A 21,108-nucleotide genomic window follows, 5' to 3' on the forward strand; every position below is an offset into this window, starting at 1 on the left:
GTATATACAATGTTTAATATTATGTATAGTATGTTATATTTTATGTATTGGCATATTTATGTATCTTATATATTATATAATTGTATTTATTATTATTTTTTAAGTATTGATGTAGTATGTATGTAATATTGATATTATTGAGTTTTGTATACATTGTTATTTATATAATATTTTCGATAGTTTTTGATTCTGTTTTCTTATCCTTGATTTTATTTATTCTTTTTTTTTTCTTTTTGATTGCGCCTTCGCGTTTAACCAGCATCGTACATGTCCTTTATTTTTACGGTTGCCTGGAAGAGATTGCTTTAAGCAATAAGGCCGCCAATTGTGCACTTACCATATTCATGTTCTCTATGTTAAATTATATATGTTTTTTATTACTGGTATTGTACAATAAAGTGTAAAAATAAAATAAATAAATAAATAAATAAAATACTCAATTATATCAATATTTTATTCATTCAACTTCACACGAGTTTTATGTCTACAGTTATGTCCAAAACACAATGTCAAAGGAACAGGAAACGCTCTAGTCTTGTGAACTTCAAAAATAGTTGAGAAAGTCCGTTACAGAACTATTTCACTTGCAGTGCCACAAAGATGACCAAAGAGCAGTCAGTAATGTACAATGCAGATTTCCTTACTTTGTAATGTAGAATGTACTAACAATTGTACATTGTGTTTACTTACCTGTGGTATTAGCAACAAAATTTGGATATAGGCGAAGAAAAATGTATAAGTAGGGTCCCATGAAAACTACATTGGTCGTTTGAGAAGAACATTTTTTTTTAAATTTTTGTTATTAAAATACTTTAAAAGAGACTGGTAATATTTAAGAATAGATCTTTTCCCACATTTGTTATTTAAAATAATCGTGTAATTAACATTCTTAAAGAAACACAAATCTAAATCTACTCTTATAATAATATTTTATCCTTTCATTGTAAGAAGGTTTAAAGAATGTTATAATTTAATGAACGTTTATTTCCATAAAACCATTAGCATTTTATTAAAGTACAGCAGGATCACTAGGATTTCTTCCTCATTTTGCATATTATTTAATAAAATCTGAAACCTTTTTGAAACTATAAAAAGCAAAATATCGCGCTTGGTTTACCATTGCATTTTATGCTGCATTGTTAGACCGGGAGATACTGACACAAAATTTCGAGTCATTTGTAACAGGATGGCGGTTCTACAGGGTTCTTAGTACGCAATGACAAAAAGAAAAATGATGGTGTGAACGCTGGTACCGGCGGCTTAGTCGCGTGGGCGTTAGTCGAACTCATCGGAAAATAGCGAAAGTCAAACGATTTGTAACAGTATGGCACTTATTTTTCCTGTAAGTTTGAGGATCAACGAATATAAATACAAAATTTCAAAGATCTAGGTGTTGGAAATCTTCACTTATATAAATTAATAATAAATTTATTTTTCAAGTATGACAGCACTTTTTCCCCCTACTAGAAGTATGGCAAATATAATAATGGTCACATTTTATCAAATACTCTCCAAAAAGCCAAATGCAATACTGGTACAAAAAGATAGGCGAAATAAAAAAAAATTGCAGATTTTCGGCGGTATGGCGACCATTTGGAATCGTCCGAAAAGTATGGCATGGCGATTTTCGTAAATGGCTGCACGACGATGGTTACCTGTGCAAAAGTTAGCTTGGTACAAATGGTTGAATAATTGTTTTTTTTAAATCAACACATTCGCGTCGGTATGGCGGGCTGTAAGTCATACCGGAAAAGTATGGCATGACACTACCGCCTACTTCTTTTTTATGGGCTATCGGTAAATTCTAAAATTTTTGTGTTACAAATCGTTTGACTTTCGCTATTTTTCCGACGAGTTCGACTAATGCCCACGCGACTAACCCACCGGTACCAGCGTTCACACCATCATTTTTCTTTTTGTCATTGCGTACTAAGACCCCTGTAGAACCGCCATCCTGTTACAAATGACTCGAAATTTTGTGTCAGTATCTCCCGGTCTATGTATATTCATGTCGCGAATTAATTTATTGAAAAATATATAAGTTTTTGCCGACGTCTAGACTCGTATCAGTAAATGCTTGAAATTTTTCATCCCTATCTCATATATTTATTGTAACCGAAAATGCATTTTAAAAGTGAGATACCATTTTTGATAAAACTATTTACGATAAGTTGTCTTGAAGAGATCGCTGTCTTAACGATATAAGACCGCCTGTTGTGCTCAACTGTGTCTCTTTCTTTTATATAAGTATTTGCTTTTGTAATTTTTATGTGGTGCACAATAAATTATTTTTGTTTGTTTGCTTGTAAGATAATGCTAAAAAGTAATATAATAATTAATATTATGAACGTAAACGACCAACTATTGTATATTTAGATCATAAATTAGCCTAGTAATATAGTAAAACTGCAAATAAATTAATTGTTTGCTATTTTCGTAACTCTTTCGAAACTTGAATTCATTTCAGATATTGCATTCTTTGTCTTAACAGTTATTATAGTTTTTGTATCTTCCTTTAAGCCTAAATCCTGCTCAGCCACAATAAAATCATGTTAAAATACACTTATTAATCAGTACTACTAACTTTTATAAATTTATTTACCCTTGCAAAATATCCCAACAAACTTGTCAAAGACAAAATTTAACATAAAATTTTCTAATCACAAAAAATACTGTGCCACAAAATGCTGGAATAATATTATACCGCCGCCTCTGCGTCAACTTCGATCCAAAATCACTTTTAAACAAAAGTTAAAACATCTACTTCTGGCAGAACAGTAGTTACTGCATAGTATTTAAAGCACCAATCAACCTATCAACACCGCATCTCTTATCATTTAAATTCATATTCATATTTATTTATTTATTTATTTATATCTATTATTTGTATTAGTTATCTATTTATTATTTTTCTGTAGCAAATCAGTGGAAAGTCGAAAGCACACCGTCCATTCGGTCTTGACAGAATACCAGCGCTGTAGTCACAGCAAGCTGCGACTATGGCAGAAAGCTGAGTCAAGACCCTTTCTGGAAATGCAGTGCACACACAGTACCAGATTCTCAACAAACATGGCGTCTAATTTATGTTTAATTTTATGTGTCGTACTTTCTTTCTTTTTCTATTATGTGTTTTCTTCTTGTGTGTGTACCTTTTTCTAGAAATAAATGTTTTTTCTTTCTTTCTTCTTTCTTAATCGACTTTCTTGCTGCAGGTTCTTCTCGATAGATACTGCTTTCGGAATCGGTGGTAAATGTTAAAAATATGTACTTAATGACGATTCAAAAGTGCTTCTAGAAGAGGTCTAATTGAATAAATAAATGTTTGCGTTTAATCAATGTATAGAAAGATTTAGTCACATATTATTTGAAAAATCAAATCGAGAATCTTCAAGCATGTAATAAAACTAGTGTGATCAACTCCACTTACTGAATATAAATTAGGATTGTCAATCGGTTCGTGGCTTACTATATCTTCTGGCTCTCTCCCAACTACTCTAAAGTATAAATCTTCAGATTTTCCTCACAATTTGGAAAGACATTTCATTGTTAGTTTTATCACTTAGTGTCTGCTATTAACCTAATTTTGAAGATTTCTAAGAAATCTTATTTGATAAAGTATTTGATAGGTACTTACATCAAACTAATAAAAGATGATCACGTTGATTTGTTATTTAAGTAATTTCTTAAATTTAGAAATGAAAATTTTTCGCTTAAATTTCACGATTTGTGCGTGAAGCTATTTTTAAGTACATAAATTTATAATAAACTAGCGGTCCGCCCCGGCTTCGCCCGTGGTACATATTTACGTTTTCTCTACATAAAAACCATCCTCGTACTTCAAGGAATATAATAAAAAAAGAATTATCGAAATCGGTTCAGCCGTTCTCGAGTTATGCGGTTACCAACACATTTTGCGATTCATTTTTATATATAAGACTAGCGGTCCGCCCCGGCTTCGCCCGTGGTACATGTTTACGTTTTCTCTACATAAGAACCATCCTCGTACTTCCAGGAATATAATAAAAAAAAAAAGAATTATCGAAATCGGTTTAGCCGTTCTCGAGTTATGCGCTTACCAACACATTTTGCGATTCATTTTTATATGTATATACTAGCGGTCCGCCCCGGCTTCGCCCGTGGTACATGTTTACGTTTTCTCTACATAAGAACCATCCTCGTACTTCAAGGAATATAATAAAAAAAGAATTATCGAAATCGGTTCAGCCGTTCTCGAGTTATGTGCTTACCAACACATTTTGCGATTCATTTTTATATATAAGATAAGATTTTTCTACTTTGGCATTTTTAATGTTTTGTAAAAATATTTACGCAGCCTAAAATACTCCTTAAAATATATTAAGCGTAAATTTTCAATAAAATATCAAGAAATATGGAAATAACTTGTTTTTATTGTAATCAATTTCAAAAATAGAAAAGTAGTTATACAAATTTTCCAAAAATAACTTTTTCCAAAAAATACCTCAAAATGTATTAATTATAATTTATTTATCCTTTCCTTAACCTTTTGCTATTAATGTTTTTATTTTTTCAGACATTCACTGACTGCAGCTTAAATACATATGCATATAATATACAATATGTATATGTATAAAGAGCTGTATAAAGAGCTTAATTTATGGTATCCTCTTTCATTGTAACATATTACGTCAATATTATAATAACATAATATATACCCAACATAATATAGATATTATGTACCTAATCCATAGTGGCTAGAGCATTGTAACATCTAGAGAACAAAATAAACATTAAAAATTTCAGTCGAACGAATCACTTCTCAATATTTACACAAACGGTTAATAAATGATTACTAGATCGAGTTATTCTCTATTTTCCTTTTCCCACATCGATCATACACTAACTCTGGCATCTGCACAAAAGCTCTCCTGTAAAATGATAGCAAATATGTAAGTTGCAAGCACATAGAACACAGGCAAATTTAAACCTTTAGTAGATGATCTTTAGAAACATTATTGCACAAAATAGATCGCTTGTTTTATTTAACAAGGAGTGAAAAATGGCTTCTGTAAAACATATAGGAGCTTCAATTTGACATTTTTGACGGAAGAATAGAATTATTTAGAAGAAAGAATTTGCGTATATTAAAGGATAGGCTTGTTACGTTACATCAATAGCTTCCTTTGATAACATCAAATTTATTTTGATTGATTTCATTCATGCTTTAAATATATTTTATAAAGAATGAGCTCATGCTAAAATAAAATTTAACCAGAATTGCTGTTTACAATAATTCCAAACAATAATAAATGGTTTTTGTTTCGTATTATATTATCATCAAATACCTAAACTTTAAAATAAAAGGTTAGTTCATACATGAAAATTATTTAATTATTGCAAAGTATTGATTACGCAGTCACGATCATTTTTCTCACAGTGGAGAATAATGACTTCCAGAGTTGAAAATCGGCAATTAGGTCAGTCTCTGGGAGCTTACTACATACTTACGGATGTGAAACGTATGAGACTAATTATTAAACTTTGCATTTTCATCAATAAATTCGTGTTACATCATACTCATTGAAAATTCTTGATGCACTAGTACGAAATGCCCTTTAGTTGTTGATAAATAAAAGTCAATGCACCAATCCTATAGTTATTTTACTACCCAGGTGGATATTTGAATTTATTATGGGCAAACAAATGGGTATTTTTAAAAAGCCTTATGAAGAGAGGTGTATAACATAAATCCATGCACGCAGTTCTTGGTACATTAAAAATAAAAATTCTATGTATTAAAAAAGCTGTATGATCAGTTTCAAAAAGTGCTTCGTAAAACATAATATACTACTTACATAAGAACTCTACACTCATAACTGTACATGATAATATTTCTATCTATTGAAATAACCTGATAAGCCACGGTAAAAAATTGCCTTAGATCGGCCTACATAAGCATAACCAAAAATTTACTCAGTACCATTTCCTAATTAAGGTAATTAATTCCACAGTTGACTCTGCCCTAATTATAACCGGAATTTAACGTAACATTGACCGGCAACATAACTTGTATTGTTCTACCCAATTCTCATTATCCTAATAAAGATAATTAAATAAGTGACAAGAACCGTGCACGAGGAGTAAGCGAACTAATTAGGCGCTAATTAAGCCCGGCCTCTTTGGACAATTTCTTTATTATATTTTGTAGTAAATGTCTTAGTTCAGAGGGTACGTTGGTATATTCTGCAATCCATACTAATATTATAAATGCGAAAGTAACTCTGTCTGTCTGTCTGTTACTCAATCACGCCTAAACTACTGAACCAATTTGCATGAAATTTGGTATGGAGATATTTTGATACCCGAGAAAGGATATAGGCTACCTTTTATTGCGAAATATGTACCACGGGCGAAGCCGGGGTGGACCTCTAGTTGATAATATGAACTTTGATTACTCTTGAATGACTGACACATAACATTTCATTAAATTTGGTTGTAGTTTATGATCCGGTTTATGTAGTGACCGTTAATTAAATTACAGTACTATATTGGGATGTGAGTACCTTTCGAAACATTTGTTTTAAAATTCTATGTCCTAAATACTAGGTGTTAATATTCTCTATATTTATAAAATTATCGCGTTAATGTTATTAACCATATTCCTCCGAAACGGCTGGATCGATTATCATTAAAATTGTGTACCTACATCCTATTGGGTAGATCTCACAATCGGCCAACATCTATTTTTCATAACAATTAGAGATAAGATCTGTTTATTTTATTTTATTTATTTTCTAAAAGACATTTTGCAAGTGCATTGATGGTGCCACATTAAATGGATCTTATGATCTATACCTATATCTGCAGTATTCCATCTTATATTAGGTGCTGCATGAATTTGGATATACCTAGTAACACAGCACAAAGATCTGTTTGCAACATACAGAAGCTCTGCATTGTTAAAGTTTGAGGTCAGTATGAATGCGTTTGACTATTATTCGAAATAGGTCTAGGTCCTGGATCATAACCACGGCTATATTAGGAGAAGGTCAACGTATTATGAACCAATGTTGTGAGTTTGCGTGATCACACTTGCTGCAAATTGAAAACGTCTGGATAAATCATACTTATATTATATACCTACACTAGCTTCCGCCCACGACTTTGTACGTGCATCCCCGTTTTTCCCCGTTCCCGCAAGAATTTCGGGAAATCCTTTCTTAGCGGATGCCTACGTCCTAACATCTACCTACATGCCAAATTTCAGCCCGATACGTCCAGTGGTTTGGGCTGTGCGTTGATAGATCACTATATCAGTCACCTTTGAGTTTTATATATATATATATATATATATATATATATATATATATATAAATATCCCCATCACCGTATCTCTACGTTGAAGGCGTGGTGGGGCTTGTGTGTTTCGATGACTCTTGGGGCTAAGCCGGTAGAGCTTCTCATGCCGGAAAGGTCCAAGACGAGATACCAGACAAAATGAGATACAACCCAATCCAAGGTGGAACAGCAAATACCGAGGGATGCATGGCTAAGGGGAGCTTAGTCACAAATTTGCGAACTCCGGAAACCAGGGAAAATCCGGTTTCAATTACCCTTACCATGGTGAATGCGGGGCTCTGCCATGGTGGACCGATTGTCCCTAGCTACTCGTGGGAATCAAATGAAGCGTAACAATGGGAAACATAGTAGTTATATGGCAGGGGGGGATAGCCAGGATGCGACAGCATCACATGTAAGACGTAGTACTAGGTTAAGAATAAATAGAGTAGGGAGTATAGAAATTGGAAGTAGGTCTTCAAGTGTAACAACAGATGAATTGACAGATGATACTTTGCAGAGTAGGGATCTTTCTCCCACAAGCTCAGCCGGTACATCGGAGTCGACCACAGATACATTAAACGAGAATTCGAAACAAAAGTGGTCACGTTCTGAAATTCACGAATTACTATACTGTTATTACATAGCTAAAAGGGGAGGCCCAGGTTATATTAAAAGATTGGAGAAAATATTTAAGGATAGAAATGCGGACAATCCTAAAAGTCGAAGATTCACTGGATACACGCTTTCAAATCAAATACGAAGTATACTAGCCCGGCGGAAAATTTCATTAGAAATTCTTCAAGAAATTCAACATGGAGCAGAACATACACATTTAACAAATGACACTCACATGCACTGTACACTACAAATGACACACAATACACCAAATACACAAAATAATGAAGGTACAGACAATAGAGAAGAACCATTTCAAGTAAGTAATACACAACAACAACAAGTCGATGATACTTTGCGGAATAGAGACGTAATACTCACAAATTCCGCCGGTACATTGAACATCACCACTGAATTATTAAATAAAGATGCAAGAATTAAGTGGACTCATACTGAACTACAAGAACTTATGTTTTGCTACTACAAAGCTAAAACCGAAGGACCTGGTTACATAAAAAGACTCGAAAAACTCTTTAAAGATAGAAACTTGGATACTAAATTTCAAAAATTTACCGGTTATACACTGTCAAATCAAGTCCGTACCATATTAAAACGACAAAGTATCTCAACCGAACTACTGAACGAAATTAAGAGTAGGGCGGAACAAACAACCGAGTCATCATTTTTTAATATCCATACAACAACACTTGACGAACAAAATAATATACAAGCTGATGGAACTTATACAACTGAAAATAGCTCACAAATTACTCATCCAGTAGAAAACGAAAACACATACACACAAGAAGCAAACATTACAATAAACCAAGAAGCACAAACACCCGACATAATAGTAAACGAAGATTTGGACCCTTTAATTCTTGAATTTTTGCAAACATTATCTGAAACCAAAGAAATCTCAATAGAAAGCAGGGCATTACTACCTAAACCTAAATTTAATAAAACATTCATAAATAACCTCAATAAAATAAATAAATACCTCCCGTGTATCCTTGAAACAAATCAATCATTGCGCGAAATAAATAATATAATATATGCGGCAGCTAAAACTTTAATACATATAAATCAACAAAAAGCATATGTTCCTCCGGATGTATCTAGACCAAAAATAGACCCACCGTGGAAAAGACGAATAAAACGTAGGATAGATGACATAAGAAAAGAATTAGGATGGTTCGTAGAAATAAAATCAGGTGTAAGCAGTAGAAAAATGATAAAAATCAAAAGAAGACTTTTTGAAAAATACAGGATAATTAATGAAGGAGATTTGGATTATAATGTAGAGATATTAAAACAAAAATTGAAAGCGCAATCCGGTAGGCTATTAAGATATGATACTATAAATCAAAAGAAAATTCAAAATTCTCAATTTACTGAAAACCAACATAAATTTTTTAGATCACTCAATAATAAAAAAAACGTACCTGATAAAATTCCATCAAAAGAAGATATAGAGAATTTCTGGGCATCGATACTTTCAAATCCTATAACATATAATAAAGAAGCACCGTGGATCGCCGACATACACAATTCGGCAGACGATTATGAACAACACTCATTTGAAGAAATATGCGAAGAAAAAGTGAAAGACGCAATTAGAAAAACTAAGAATTGGAAGACACCAGGTTTAGACAAAATTCAAAATTTTTATTTAAAGACACTAACAAACACACACAAATACATAGCCAAGTTATTTAATCAAATTTTAAAAGGTCAGGAGCCGATCGAACAATGGTTTACTACAGGTCAAGTAATTTTAATATCAAAAAATGATAATACACAGGATCCGAAAAATTGGCGCCCAATAGCGTGCTTGCCAACTATGTACAAAGTTTTTACCTCCATAATAGCTAACGAACTGTATACTCATTGTGATATAAACAAATTAATAGCACCGGAACAAAGAGGATGCCGAAAACGCGCGCGTGGGTGCAAAGATCATTTAATGATTAACAAAGCCATATTGGAAGATGCACATAGAAATAAGAAAAATTTAAGCATGGCCTGGGTCGATTACCGAAAAGCCTTCGATAGTATATCACATGACTGGCTATTCAAAGTGTTGGAGTTTTATAAATGCCCAGCTGCTATCGGAGACTTTCTTAAAATAGTAATGCCTAAGTGGAATGTGGTCATGACAGCTCGTGGTTTGAATTCCTCAGTAACTACTGATCCGATTCGTATTCGCCGAGGTATATTCCAAGGGGACTCACTATCTCCCCTTCTTTTTTGTTTAGCTATCAATCCAATATCACAAATCCTCAATAGATATAATAATAAAGGTTACAAGCTAAAGGACGATACTGTAATTAATCATTTATTGTATATGGATGACTTAAAAATTTATGCTAATAACGAAATAAATCTTAGAGTTTTAATAAATAGTACTGAAATTTTTACGAGGGACATAGGAATGGAATTTGGACTCAATAAATGCAATATTCTTCATATGGTAGCTGGGAGAAAAACGGAACATTATGGAAATGGACACTTGTTATTGAGCGGAGAAGAATTTAAACATTTACAGGCAGATGAAAACTACAAATACTTAGGAATTAATGAAGCAGGAAAAATAGATCATCATACAATTAGATTACAAATACAACATGAATATTTTCGACGAGTCAAATCCCTAACGTCTTCACAATTAAATTCAAGAAACTTACTCAAAGCCATAAATATATACGCGGTACCTGTTTTACTTTACACTTTCGGAGTCATTAATTATAAAACATCGGACTTAAGAAAAATAGACGTGAAAACGAGAAAAATTCTAGCCATGAAAAAAGCACAACAACAGAAAGCTGAAGTTGAAAGACTCTATTTACCACTAGAACACGGAGGTAGAGGATTAACATGTCTAGAAACTCTGCATAAGACCCAAATAATTAAATATAAAAATTATCTTGAAAATGAAACCGATCGTATTATCAAAGCTATATTTAATCATGACAAAACAAAAGAAAAATACTCAATAGTTAAGGAAACGCAAATTAACTTAACGGAAATAGGATTAAATCAGTTTGAAATTTACAGAGACAAACAATTAAAAGAAGCAATAATTAGGACCAGAATTACAAAAATAAAAGCAAAACCATTGCACGGCCAGTTTTATAGATCAGTTTTAGACAAGGAGAATATAGATAAAAATCAATCATTTAGATGGCTCAATAAACAGAAAGTATCCCCATCTTTAGAATCATCCATATTTTCTATTCAAGATCAAGCAGTAGTTACGAGACAGCATGAAAGAGATATATTAAAGAAAACAGTAGATGGTAAATGCCGATTATGTGTAGTGAAAGATGAAACAGTGCAACACATAATATCGGGATGCGAAAAATTAGCTGGAACTTATTATACAAAGAGACACAATAATTTAGTACAATATATATTTTGGGCGCTAGCAAAAAAACACAATATAGAAGTTTCTAAACAGTGGTGGCTAGAACACTTGACACTACCTCAGGTGAAAGAAAATATGACTGCGAAGATAATGTGGGAAATTCCAATACAAACAGATCAAACAATAGTACATAATAGACCGGACATTATATATATAAATAAAACAGATAATAAAACATATTTAATAGACATAACAGTACCATCAGATTATAATATAGGACCAAAAGAAATAGAGAAATTAAGCAAATACCATCCTCTTAAAAATGAAATAGCCCGGCTATGGAATACTTCTGCAGAGATTATACCAGTAGTGATAGGAGCAACTGGAATAGTTGCTAAGAGTATAAATAAGTACCGGTCAAATGTGGCTACTTGACCACATTTTTTTACTTTTTCTTAGCTAACTTATTTATATTAAACTTTTATTAACATTTTATGATTTGTTCATGTCATGAATGATTTCATCATTCACTTTTACTAGGTATTTCTTTAAAATATATTGAATCTGACATTATTTACAAATAAACGTAATACAGGTCAAGTTGACACTGATGTGGTATCTTGACCTTGCACATCAGTTTTCATAGGTAGATGCTTAAGGCTGCAGTCTAGCAAAATTGCGTTTTCAACAAGTTATTTGACAATTTTTTCCCGGCTAATGAAATGATAAACTGAATTTTTTTTTCTTGTTTATCAATTAGTGTTATATACGCAATGCGCGTGAATTTTTTCACATTTATAAAGTTACTTTATATTACCTTAATCAGGCCTTCAAGATAAGTCTCTTTCCCCCAAAGTCATTTCGAGCTAAGTTTGTGCACTCACTACGTTGCAACCGATTACAATTTATACAATCTGATCAGCGCATTATTATCCTTATATAGTCGTTATTAAAAACTGCTGAATACAATTGCCGAAAAACTTATGATTTTCCTAATTAGAACGTTATAAATTCATTAAATTTCCCATTTTTTGCCTTACAAAATCTATTGATAAATACTGCTAAAAGTTATTTTTTCCATTAATTTATTCGAGTTGGTTGAAGACCAATGAGTATTAATCCTTTAAAAATTTTTTTTTGAATTTTGATAATTCTTTAAATATTAAAAAAATATTTAAAATAATTAGGAAAAATCCTAGCGAATTTCTTTAGTCGCGCTCCTTGGGCCGGAGCGTTCTGACGTGTGCTCACGCTCGATTTTCCTTCATACCGAAGTGAAAGTTGCTCTACTTCATTAAATTTAATATTTTTGTTAATTGATTATTTTTATCTTAGTTTTATGCAAATATTCGTATTTTTAAACATTTGATTTCGATATGGAAAATAAACGAAAAAAATACGCGTGTAACTAATAGAAAAAAAATTATCTTCGAACATAAAGTTAATGAAACCAAATAGATTGCAAAGGTGATTGGCAACAATTTCTTTATTTTACGGGGTGTCAGTAAAGGATGTATATTTCTTTAAAACTAAAGTAAGCTCATAAATTTTCTTATAATATATTTTTTTTGAAGTTCCAAAAATGTTTATTTTTCGTTTGAGAAATTAAAAAATATAATATAAACTTGTATTGAGAACTTGAACTTCCCAAGTTCATCCGGGGAAATCCCCATACGGGTAAAATGATTTGTTTACTCCAAAATTATATGCCGAGGTGTTTTAATTTTTTCTTCTAGTCATTTTCAACGTAGCGGCATGTTGTTTGATTATTAATTTTGTAACTTAAATACAGGATGTTGGTTTTATATTCTGATCTTACAGACGCGCTGACAAATTTAGTCCGCCATTTCTAGTTTAGTCTACCAACTCTAAGTACCAATATTAAAACGAATGGATTATCATCACATCATCAAAACTCAGATGTAATGGAAGATCACAATAACATAGAAAATTCAGTGGGTGTTGAGAACTAAACAAACACAAGTAACAGAGACGCGAAGAATAAAAAAAGAGGACAAAAACGATAATTCGTTGATGCTTTCCCTTTTCGACGTATTGTTAGGGTGATGTACCCTAACAATACCAATCTGCCATCACCATCATTAAAAACAAAACTGATGATTCCCAATTGCTGATTAAAAATGAAAAACAAATAATCGACAACAGTGGTGAAAATTTGCTGATCACAATGAAACATCCTTCAGTGGTAGCAGATTAACTCATTTAAAATGTATCGGTGAACAGCGTAATGGAGAGGAGGACAGGAAAACATTATGAATTTGGATGGTGGATTGTATACAGGGTGTAATCGTTAAGTATGTGCAGGCGATTATGACGTTATTATTGCAGGTATCAAAAAAACTTAAAACTGATATCGAAATTACTTTACCTAATGAGCAAAATGACAATAACAACTTTTGCACGCCTCATAAGCGAAGCGTTGAGGTGGGTACTACTGTCACTTCGCGCAAAACATCTGATTTTTCAAACTTAAAATGTCTTTATGTATCATACATTGCACTTGTAAGATAAAACATACACACACATATTAAGAAAAAACACTATTTTTAACATTCATGATATTTTTGATGTCATTTTTGTTATTTAAACTAGTTAAAAAACAGTTTAAAAAAGTTCTGTCTTGGACGTCCGTGTGTCTGTATGTGCGGAGGATTTTCTTGTTAACACGATAGCGACCGAAATACTTTACTAATCGAGTCTTTTTTTTTCTCTTACGCTTGAGTATGCTCAGGAATAGAACCCTTTCATTTTTCAGGGTCTGATTCGATGTGGTTTAATTGTTATTAAATAAACAAAAATAATAATTAATAAAAAATAATTATTAAAAAAAATTATGAGGCGTGCACTTTTGGATTTTCCAAACTATTTAAAAGTATAACGAGAAATATCTAAAAAAATTACTTTATACACTCCCATATCAAAAAGGGAAAATGGGACTAGTAGAAGTTAAATGTCTAATTCCGGCAAAAGACATGAATGCGGAAGATGCGGTTAAAAAAAAAATATAATATCTTTGAAATACAATGCAAAAAATAACACTTTTGAAATACAAATAAGCAGACTTCTGCTTCTGCAACTAAACGTTGTCGACGAAGTCTGCTTATTTGCTGTTTGGACTGGAGTGAATCATTCGTTAAAAATAGAATATATAAAAAGTTATGTAACGTTTAGGCAAAATAAAATGATGGACCATTATCAAGATTTTACATAAATTGCCTACTGTCAGAATTGATTGATTCGAGACTTCAGCATTCGATGCCCATCAAGGACCCATCCTATATCATTCAAGCGATTGAAAAAAAAAGTGTGTGTGCAACCGATAAAGCATCAGAATGCTAGCAAAAGATTTATTAGGTTTATCAATATAAATCTATATATTATACATAATATAATAAATCTGTAGAAGACGCGAAGACCGACATCCACGCGGACGGAGTCGCGGGCGGAAGCTAGTCAGAAATAAATATCTTTTGTTTTCATTTGCGTATTTTTCTATTTTATAATTTTTTAACACAAACATTACATTTTTTTTATTATGTATATACAAAATTTGTTTATCCGTTTTATTAGTTAAACTGAACAACTTTCACTAAGAAACTTAGGTCGAAAAAAATGTATAGAGTTATGCATTTTGTATGGAAAGCTTATTTTTTTTTATATTTTGTCCAAATTTATTTGTAAAAGTTGATCAGTTATATTAACATGAAGTTGAAGATATCACTAGAAAGTATTCGCAAATTTTGTGTACTGATAAAAAAAATCACCCGGTGTAATTTTCACGAAAATTGTTTCAAATTGTCATTTTTGGTACTTATTACGAATATTAAATTATGCATACGAATGATTTAATTTTTAAAAATTAAGTGGAGCAACTTTCCCTTAGTACATTTGTATTATTTACATATAGGATGACAGGATGCATTTGTTTGCACTACTAGACCAAGCCCTTAACATTCTTGTTTTAGGCTAAGTTGCTATTACTTTTTAATTCTTCGACTTTTTAAATATTGCAGCCCGAAGCTTTACAATAAACTGTTAGGCTCTGGCTACCTGGTCAAGTTGCCACGGGATTTGTAATGATTTCATACAAAGCATTACATGTCGGATAGGGTTGTCACAAACAAGGCACAAATTTTAATGAACTATTTATTTATTAAACTAAATTTAATACATATGTATATGTATATTACTTAATACTTATAGGTATTTATTAATAGGTAAGGAAACATTTATTTTTCATTAGAAATATGCTAAATCGTTGTCATCAAAGAGAGTATAAGTATCTGGATTGTCCGAAATTTGCAGCAAATTTATTGATTTTACTATGCAAAACTCGAAACAGATAAAAAAAAGGAAAAAATGCAGTCACGTTATTTTTTGTGTCAACCCTAGGCGTCGGTCAAGTTGCCACGTAGCGGTCAATGGCAACTTGACCTAACCTGAGGCATCAATGCCCAAGCAAATATTTCGACAGATGAGCCTAAAATTGGATAGTTCCCACTGTAAAATCAATCTCTAGGGTTTATTACACAACATATCAAAACTGTACTCACCTGAGATGTGCAGTTTAAGCTCTACAAACATAATAATACTGACACCGGCAAAAGATCCTTAGTCACAGTCACACTTCGATACGTTATATTGCGAGAACCAACAGCGTTACCGCTTTAAAATTAAAATATGTTGCCAATTAATATTTTAAGAACCTACCAACATCGATACGTTAGGTCAATTTGCTTTCAATTCTACAAAATTTGATATTTTGTTGTTAAACGGAAGGTGTGGTCAAGTTGCCAAGTAAAGGTCAAGTAGCCACATTTGACGGTACTTAGATAAATTAGACGCGAACATCAACATACAAATATTGCAAAAACAAGCGGCAATACATTCAGTCACTATCATAAGCAAGGTGCTAGGAAACACAGTATTTATAAATAGAGATTCCGAACCTCCTCTTCCTTGAGGGTCTCAGGGCGGGAGTTAGGAATAAAAATAATAAACCGAGCTACAGCTCGAGTAGAAAAGTTTTTTCAAAACCATAATATATAAATATAAATGAAAGTTTATAAGTATGGATGTGTGGATTTATGGATGTTTATTACTCTTTCATGTTAAAACTAATGGACGGATTTGAATGAAACTTATTATCCTTCATCAGAATAACACATGAATAGAATTATTTGATTTAGGTAGCACATGCGTTCGTCCGCGGGCGAAACCGCGCGGAATAGATTAATAAATACGTTTTAGAAACGTTAGTAAACTTACTTTTTATATAAATAATCCTCGCTAAAATTTAACCCTTGAATATACTAAAAAGCATTAATTTAGCCATTTACTAAGATAATGAAAATTCCCACATTGATACACGGCGCGATGCGGTAATGACCTATGAGATAAGAATATCTTGTTATTGTTTTATCGCTTATAATTTTGCACTCATATACAAATTAAATACAAAAGAAGTTATAGTCATAATAAATCAAATGGGTGCAAGTACCATTCAAAATAAAAAATATTTTTTTAATAAATTAAAACCACTTAAAACTTTACCAATAAAAATATAAACATATATATATACGTAACTTAAGTTACGTATATATAATATATATATTATTAGACAGTACATTTACCTGGTTTATAAATTTATATTCATCCTTTAGTAATTTGTTAATTAATAGATAATGATCGGGGAAAACTAACAAAAAAAGCAGACTATTGACCAGATAACTTAATTCGGACACATTATCAGAAAATGTGTAGATACTTCTTTATTCACAACATTACCGCGTCCGAAGTAAATGCGTACACAAACAAAGTAATAGGATGTAAATTGTCGTAAGTATTTGCCATCTTTTATGCATTAGCTAGAAGGGAATAATTTTCGACTCTCGTACCCCACTTTGATATCGCGAAACATAAAATATTTCGTCGAAATATGGTCGTCAATAAAACGTCACATAACTTATGAGTGACCGACAATAATGTGACAAGAAATCCATAAGGCTTTCACGAATATGGGAAAATTTGGGAATTGAAGTGGTATTAAAGCTATTGGAACATAAAGGCCTCTTTACTCTTACAAACTATACCTAAATATTCTTTTGTGAGGCAAAAAACCATAAATTATTTTTTGTTACGATGAAAGGTATTCTTAGAAAACCCGTATTTTGGAGAGATTTGCAGGTGTTCAATCATACGCATGTTTAACACTAAATAATATAACAAACAAATAACAATACTATTTTATTGTAATAGCGTATAATAAAGTGGAAAATTGGCATTCTGAAGCGAGTTATTGTAGAAAATAACACTCAGTAAACAGCAAATTCTTAGGAAATTATAATGTAGTTTATATTACTTTTACACCGCAAAACCCTTTTCCTTCCATTGAAAAGTCGACACGTATCCGAGTCAACGATATAGTCTTTTAATGCTTATTTTACTGCAGAAAGAAACCCAAGTCGACCCTTTCAATGTTTATGGGTAGGTTGAAAACATACGTATAAAACTATGACTCGATTCATTTTAAACAATTTTAACTGATTTCTGGAGAGCAACTCTCGTGTTTATTTTCTTTGAATTTGGGTTCAAACAATTCTTGCACAATTGAAGCACCCGAAAATTAATGCTAAGTAACACATTTATTTCTACTATGAAATTCCTGTTTTTATTAATAACTAGCGGTCCGCCCCGGCTTCGCCCGTGGTACATAATATTTACGTTTTCTCTACTTAAGAACCATCCTCGTACTTCAAGGAATATGATAAAAAAAGAATTATCGAAAACGGTTCAGCCGTTCTCGAGTTATGCGCTTACCAACACATTTTGCGATTCATTTTTATATATAAAGAAGATTGTATCTAGATAATATAAAAAGAGGTGCTAAGTGCTTATTGCTTATAGGGTGATTTCAGCGGCTTTCGTGTCAAAAAGATAGTGACGATACATTCTTACAAACGTTCGCTTTTATAAAATTAGTAGTATAAGTTAATTACATGCTACCTATATTTTATTACAGCGTAATGGTCTTATATAATTTCCATCCTTCCTTCAGTGAAAACTCATAAACTTACATAAAATTAGATTAGAACTCATTAAATATATTCTCTATTGTTCTAAGAAAAATACGGAGTTCGTTTCTCGAAACAACTTTACCGATTTCACTGAAATTTTATTTATACAGATAAAAGTAATCAGCCTAATAAATCAAGCCTTACTTCCCGAAGAAAACAGTTTGTTCAAAGTCAAACATTGTTAGTTTGTTCTCGTTACATTTTTCCCTGGGAAAAGCTCTTTGTTTTATATAATTGTGTAATTCAATCGAGCATTGATTTGCGTGAAGAGAAATGCCAAATCAAATCTATTCAGCACTTGGAATTGTTATAAGTATTATGAATCAATTAGATATGTCTCCCAAAAACAGGTCCTAGAGGAAAACTTGTAAATACAGTTTTTACTTTTTAAAATATGAATATGTAATCATGTTTTTACTAATTGCAAAGAAATGTCAAAAACATACCACTTTGGGTGGATACTTACCTGTTATTCAATCATAGAAGATAATGTATTTGGCCATATAAAAAGTTTTATCACAACTTATAAAATTATATTTTAACTCTGTTCGCAATATCCCACAATTGAATACAACATACAGTATAATAAAGCCTACAGGAGCGCTGTTTTGTTCGTGTTTACAGTTTCAGAGAGCGTAAAATTTGCGACAACGGCTGAACATTCCTGTGACATAAAAACGAGTTAATTTCGTGAAATTCTTACCGCATTTTCGGTAAGTAGTCATACGCTATTGGAAGCACGTGCTGACAATATAAAATGGCAATAAAAGCAGAACTGTTTCCAACTAGACGAACACTATAACCGTTGTCGAAAACACAAAACACGTGATAAAATTTTATTGTCCAATGCTGTGATATTAAACATCCAATATGAGTGTATAGATTGGTTTTAGATATGCTCGTTATGTAGGTTAATGGTGAAAGGAAATCTGATTTTTTTAAGCACCATTAACATTTACAACAATGCTTCTTATTGCAAAAAAAACGTACAAAAAAAAAAGATCAGAGAATCTAACACAGCACATACCTACAACTACAAGCTTATACAAGACGTGTAATGTAGTCGCTGGTCAATCCCAACAGGATATTTACTTTGAGGTCATTGTTATTATTTTAGATTATTAAAACAATAATTGAAGTTTATTTATTACACACAAGAACTGTAAGTAAGTATTGCTTTCCGAACTAGTGGCATTTCGATTTCAAGTCCTAAACGAAATTTTGTGGCATGAACAAAATGAGCTTGCAAAACTCAAATCATATTATACTTTACCAGTATTTATGTGTCGTTTCAGGATATATCACAATGGAATTAAGACGGATGACAGTACATATGGTTAACGTGCAAATCTTGCAAATCCTGTGAAGTATTGCCGCACTGGCGGCATCAATAATTGTGCTAGCTAAAATTCTTATTTTTGAGGGTGGCAATTGTTACAGTAAAAAAAAATTGGTGTTGTAGTATAATATAAAACAGTGGGATTAACAATTAACATGATGAATATCAAAGTTGTGTCTATCAACCAAATTTGATGTTATCGTGATATTTTGAGAAGAGAACCACATAATGTCGATATTAGTAGTGATAATAGTGATATTTTAATTCAAAATAAAAAGAAGATGAGAAAAACTCAATAAATATGAATCTCACAAATCCATAGTTGGTAAAGAAAGTCAGCTTTTGCGTTCATCTCACGCGTTCCGCACGATATTTCATATAGAAAAGCTTTAGGTGCTTTGCAGGTTTGAGAGGGACGTCAAAGGTGCCTTGCTCGATGGATTGATCTCGAGAAAAAGCTAATGGAAGCGTATACAAAGAGGTACCTACATTTGCCATCTATCCGCTGCATGAGGGACATTGTATACCTACTGTAGTGGCGGTAATGAACTGAGGTAGGTCTTACTTACTTACCTACCTACGAAAAAATAGTAAATGAATAGCAATAAAGTTTCCAATCAACGCACAAAATCAACGCACTGAATCAAGCCTACTTTTACTTTGTGAACAAACGAAATATTGTATTAAATACTCACCCATATATTAGATAATTCTATTGCATATTTGACACATGAGATGGTAAGAACATAATTAGATTTTGTGTTTAAGTTATAAAAATATGTTTTTAAAAAATAATTTTAAGTACCTAGTAGTAAAACATTGAATGTTATGAAAATAACAATCCTACCTTGTTTAATGTATGTAAATACAATAGCGTAGAGTTAATGCGAATCAAGAATGTCGCTCTTATTATGTGAATTTTTCAATCATTTATGTAATAACATGGTTATATAATAATAATTACACGTGCTAAGATTTTCCACGGCCCATAGTGTATGTTATTTGAAAATATATTTTATCGTTTAAACGATACTCGTTTGTGCCACGGAGTTTTGTATTACTTTATCGTTGTTTTTCCGCATACTTATTATATTCGCATTATTTGCAATTATACCGATATAATTTTTTAGTTAAAGGTGAGTAAATATCACCTTACCCAACTTACCTCATAATAATTATCTTAAAACCGAACCGAATTAGACAACTAAACACAATATTTTTCATTTCTCTCGCTTCGCTTGCTACAAAAAGTTTCTTAGCCGAATTCGCATAAATAACAGGCCGTGCCGCAGCACTTCCATTTGAAGCTCCTGTCTCTACTATAAAATATACCTACAAAAAATATTTTGCTAAAATTATATCTAAGTAGT

General features: G+C 31.9%; 1 protein-coding gene across 1 annotated transcript; it reads left to right on the top strand.

The window, feature by feature from the left end:
• The first annotated feature begins 7,621 nt into the window (after positions 1–7,621).
• Positions 7,622–11,737, top strand: LOC149902926 (uncharacterized). The gene is made up of 2 exons (XM_090109705.1): positions 7,622–8,441; positions 9,000–11,737. The coding sequence occupies exons 1-2, from the start codon at positions 7,622–7,624 to the stop codon at positions 11,735–11,737; spliced, it is 3,558 nt and encodes a 1,185-aa protein (XP_089965831.1).
• The last annotated feature ends 9,371 nt before the right edge of the window (positions 11,738–21,108 follow it).

Source organism: Colias eurytheme, chromosome 14 (assembly GCF_061535395.1).
Source record: "Colias eurytheme isolate Ceu_HAF_F1 chromosome 14, ilColEury1 Martin Lab GWU primary, whole genome shotgun sequence".
NCBI lineage: Eukaryota > Metazoa > Arthropoda > Insecta > Lepidoptera > Pieridae > Colias > Colias eurytheme.

What these genes read in the sequence shown, in the direction of transcription:
- LOC149902926 (XM_090109705.1), top strand. Translation starts at nt 7,622, where the DNA reads ATGGTGGACCGATTGTCCCTAGCTACTCGTGGGAATCAAATGAAGCGT. An exon ending in AGCTAAAACCGAAGGACCTG is followed by an intron (nt 8,442 to 8,999) that starts GTTACATAAAAA and finishes TATATGCGGCAG; the next exon opens with CTAAAACTTTAATACATATA.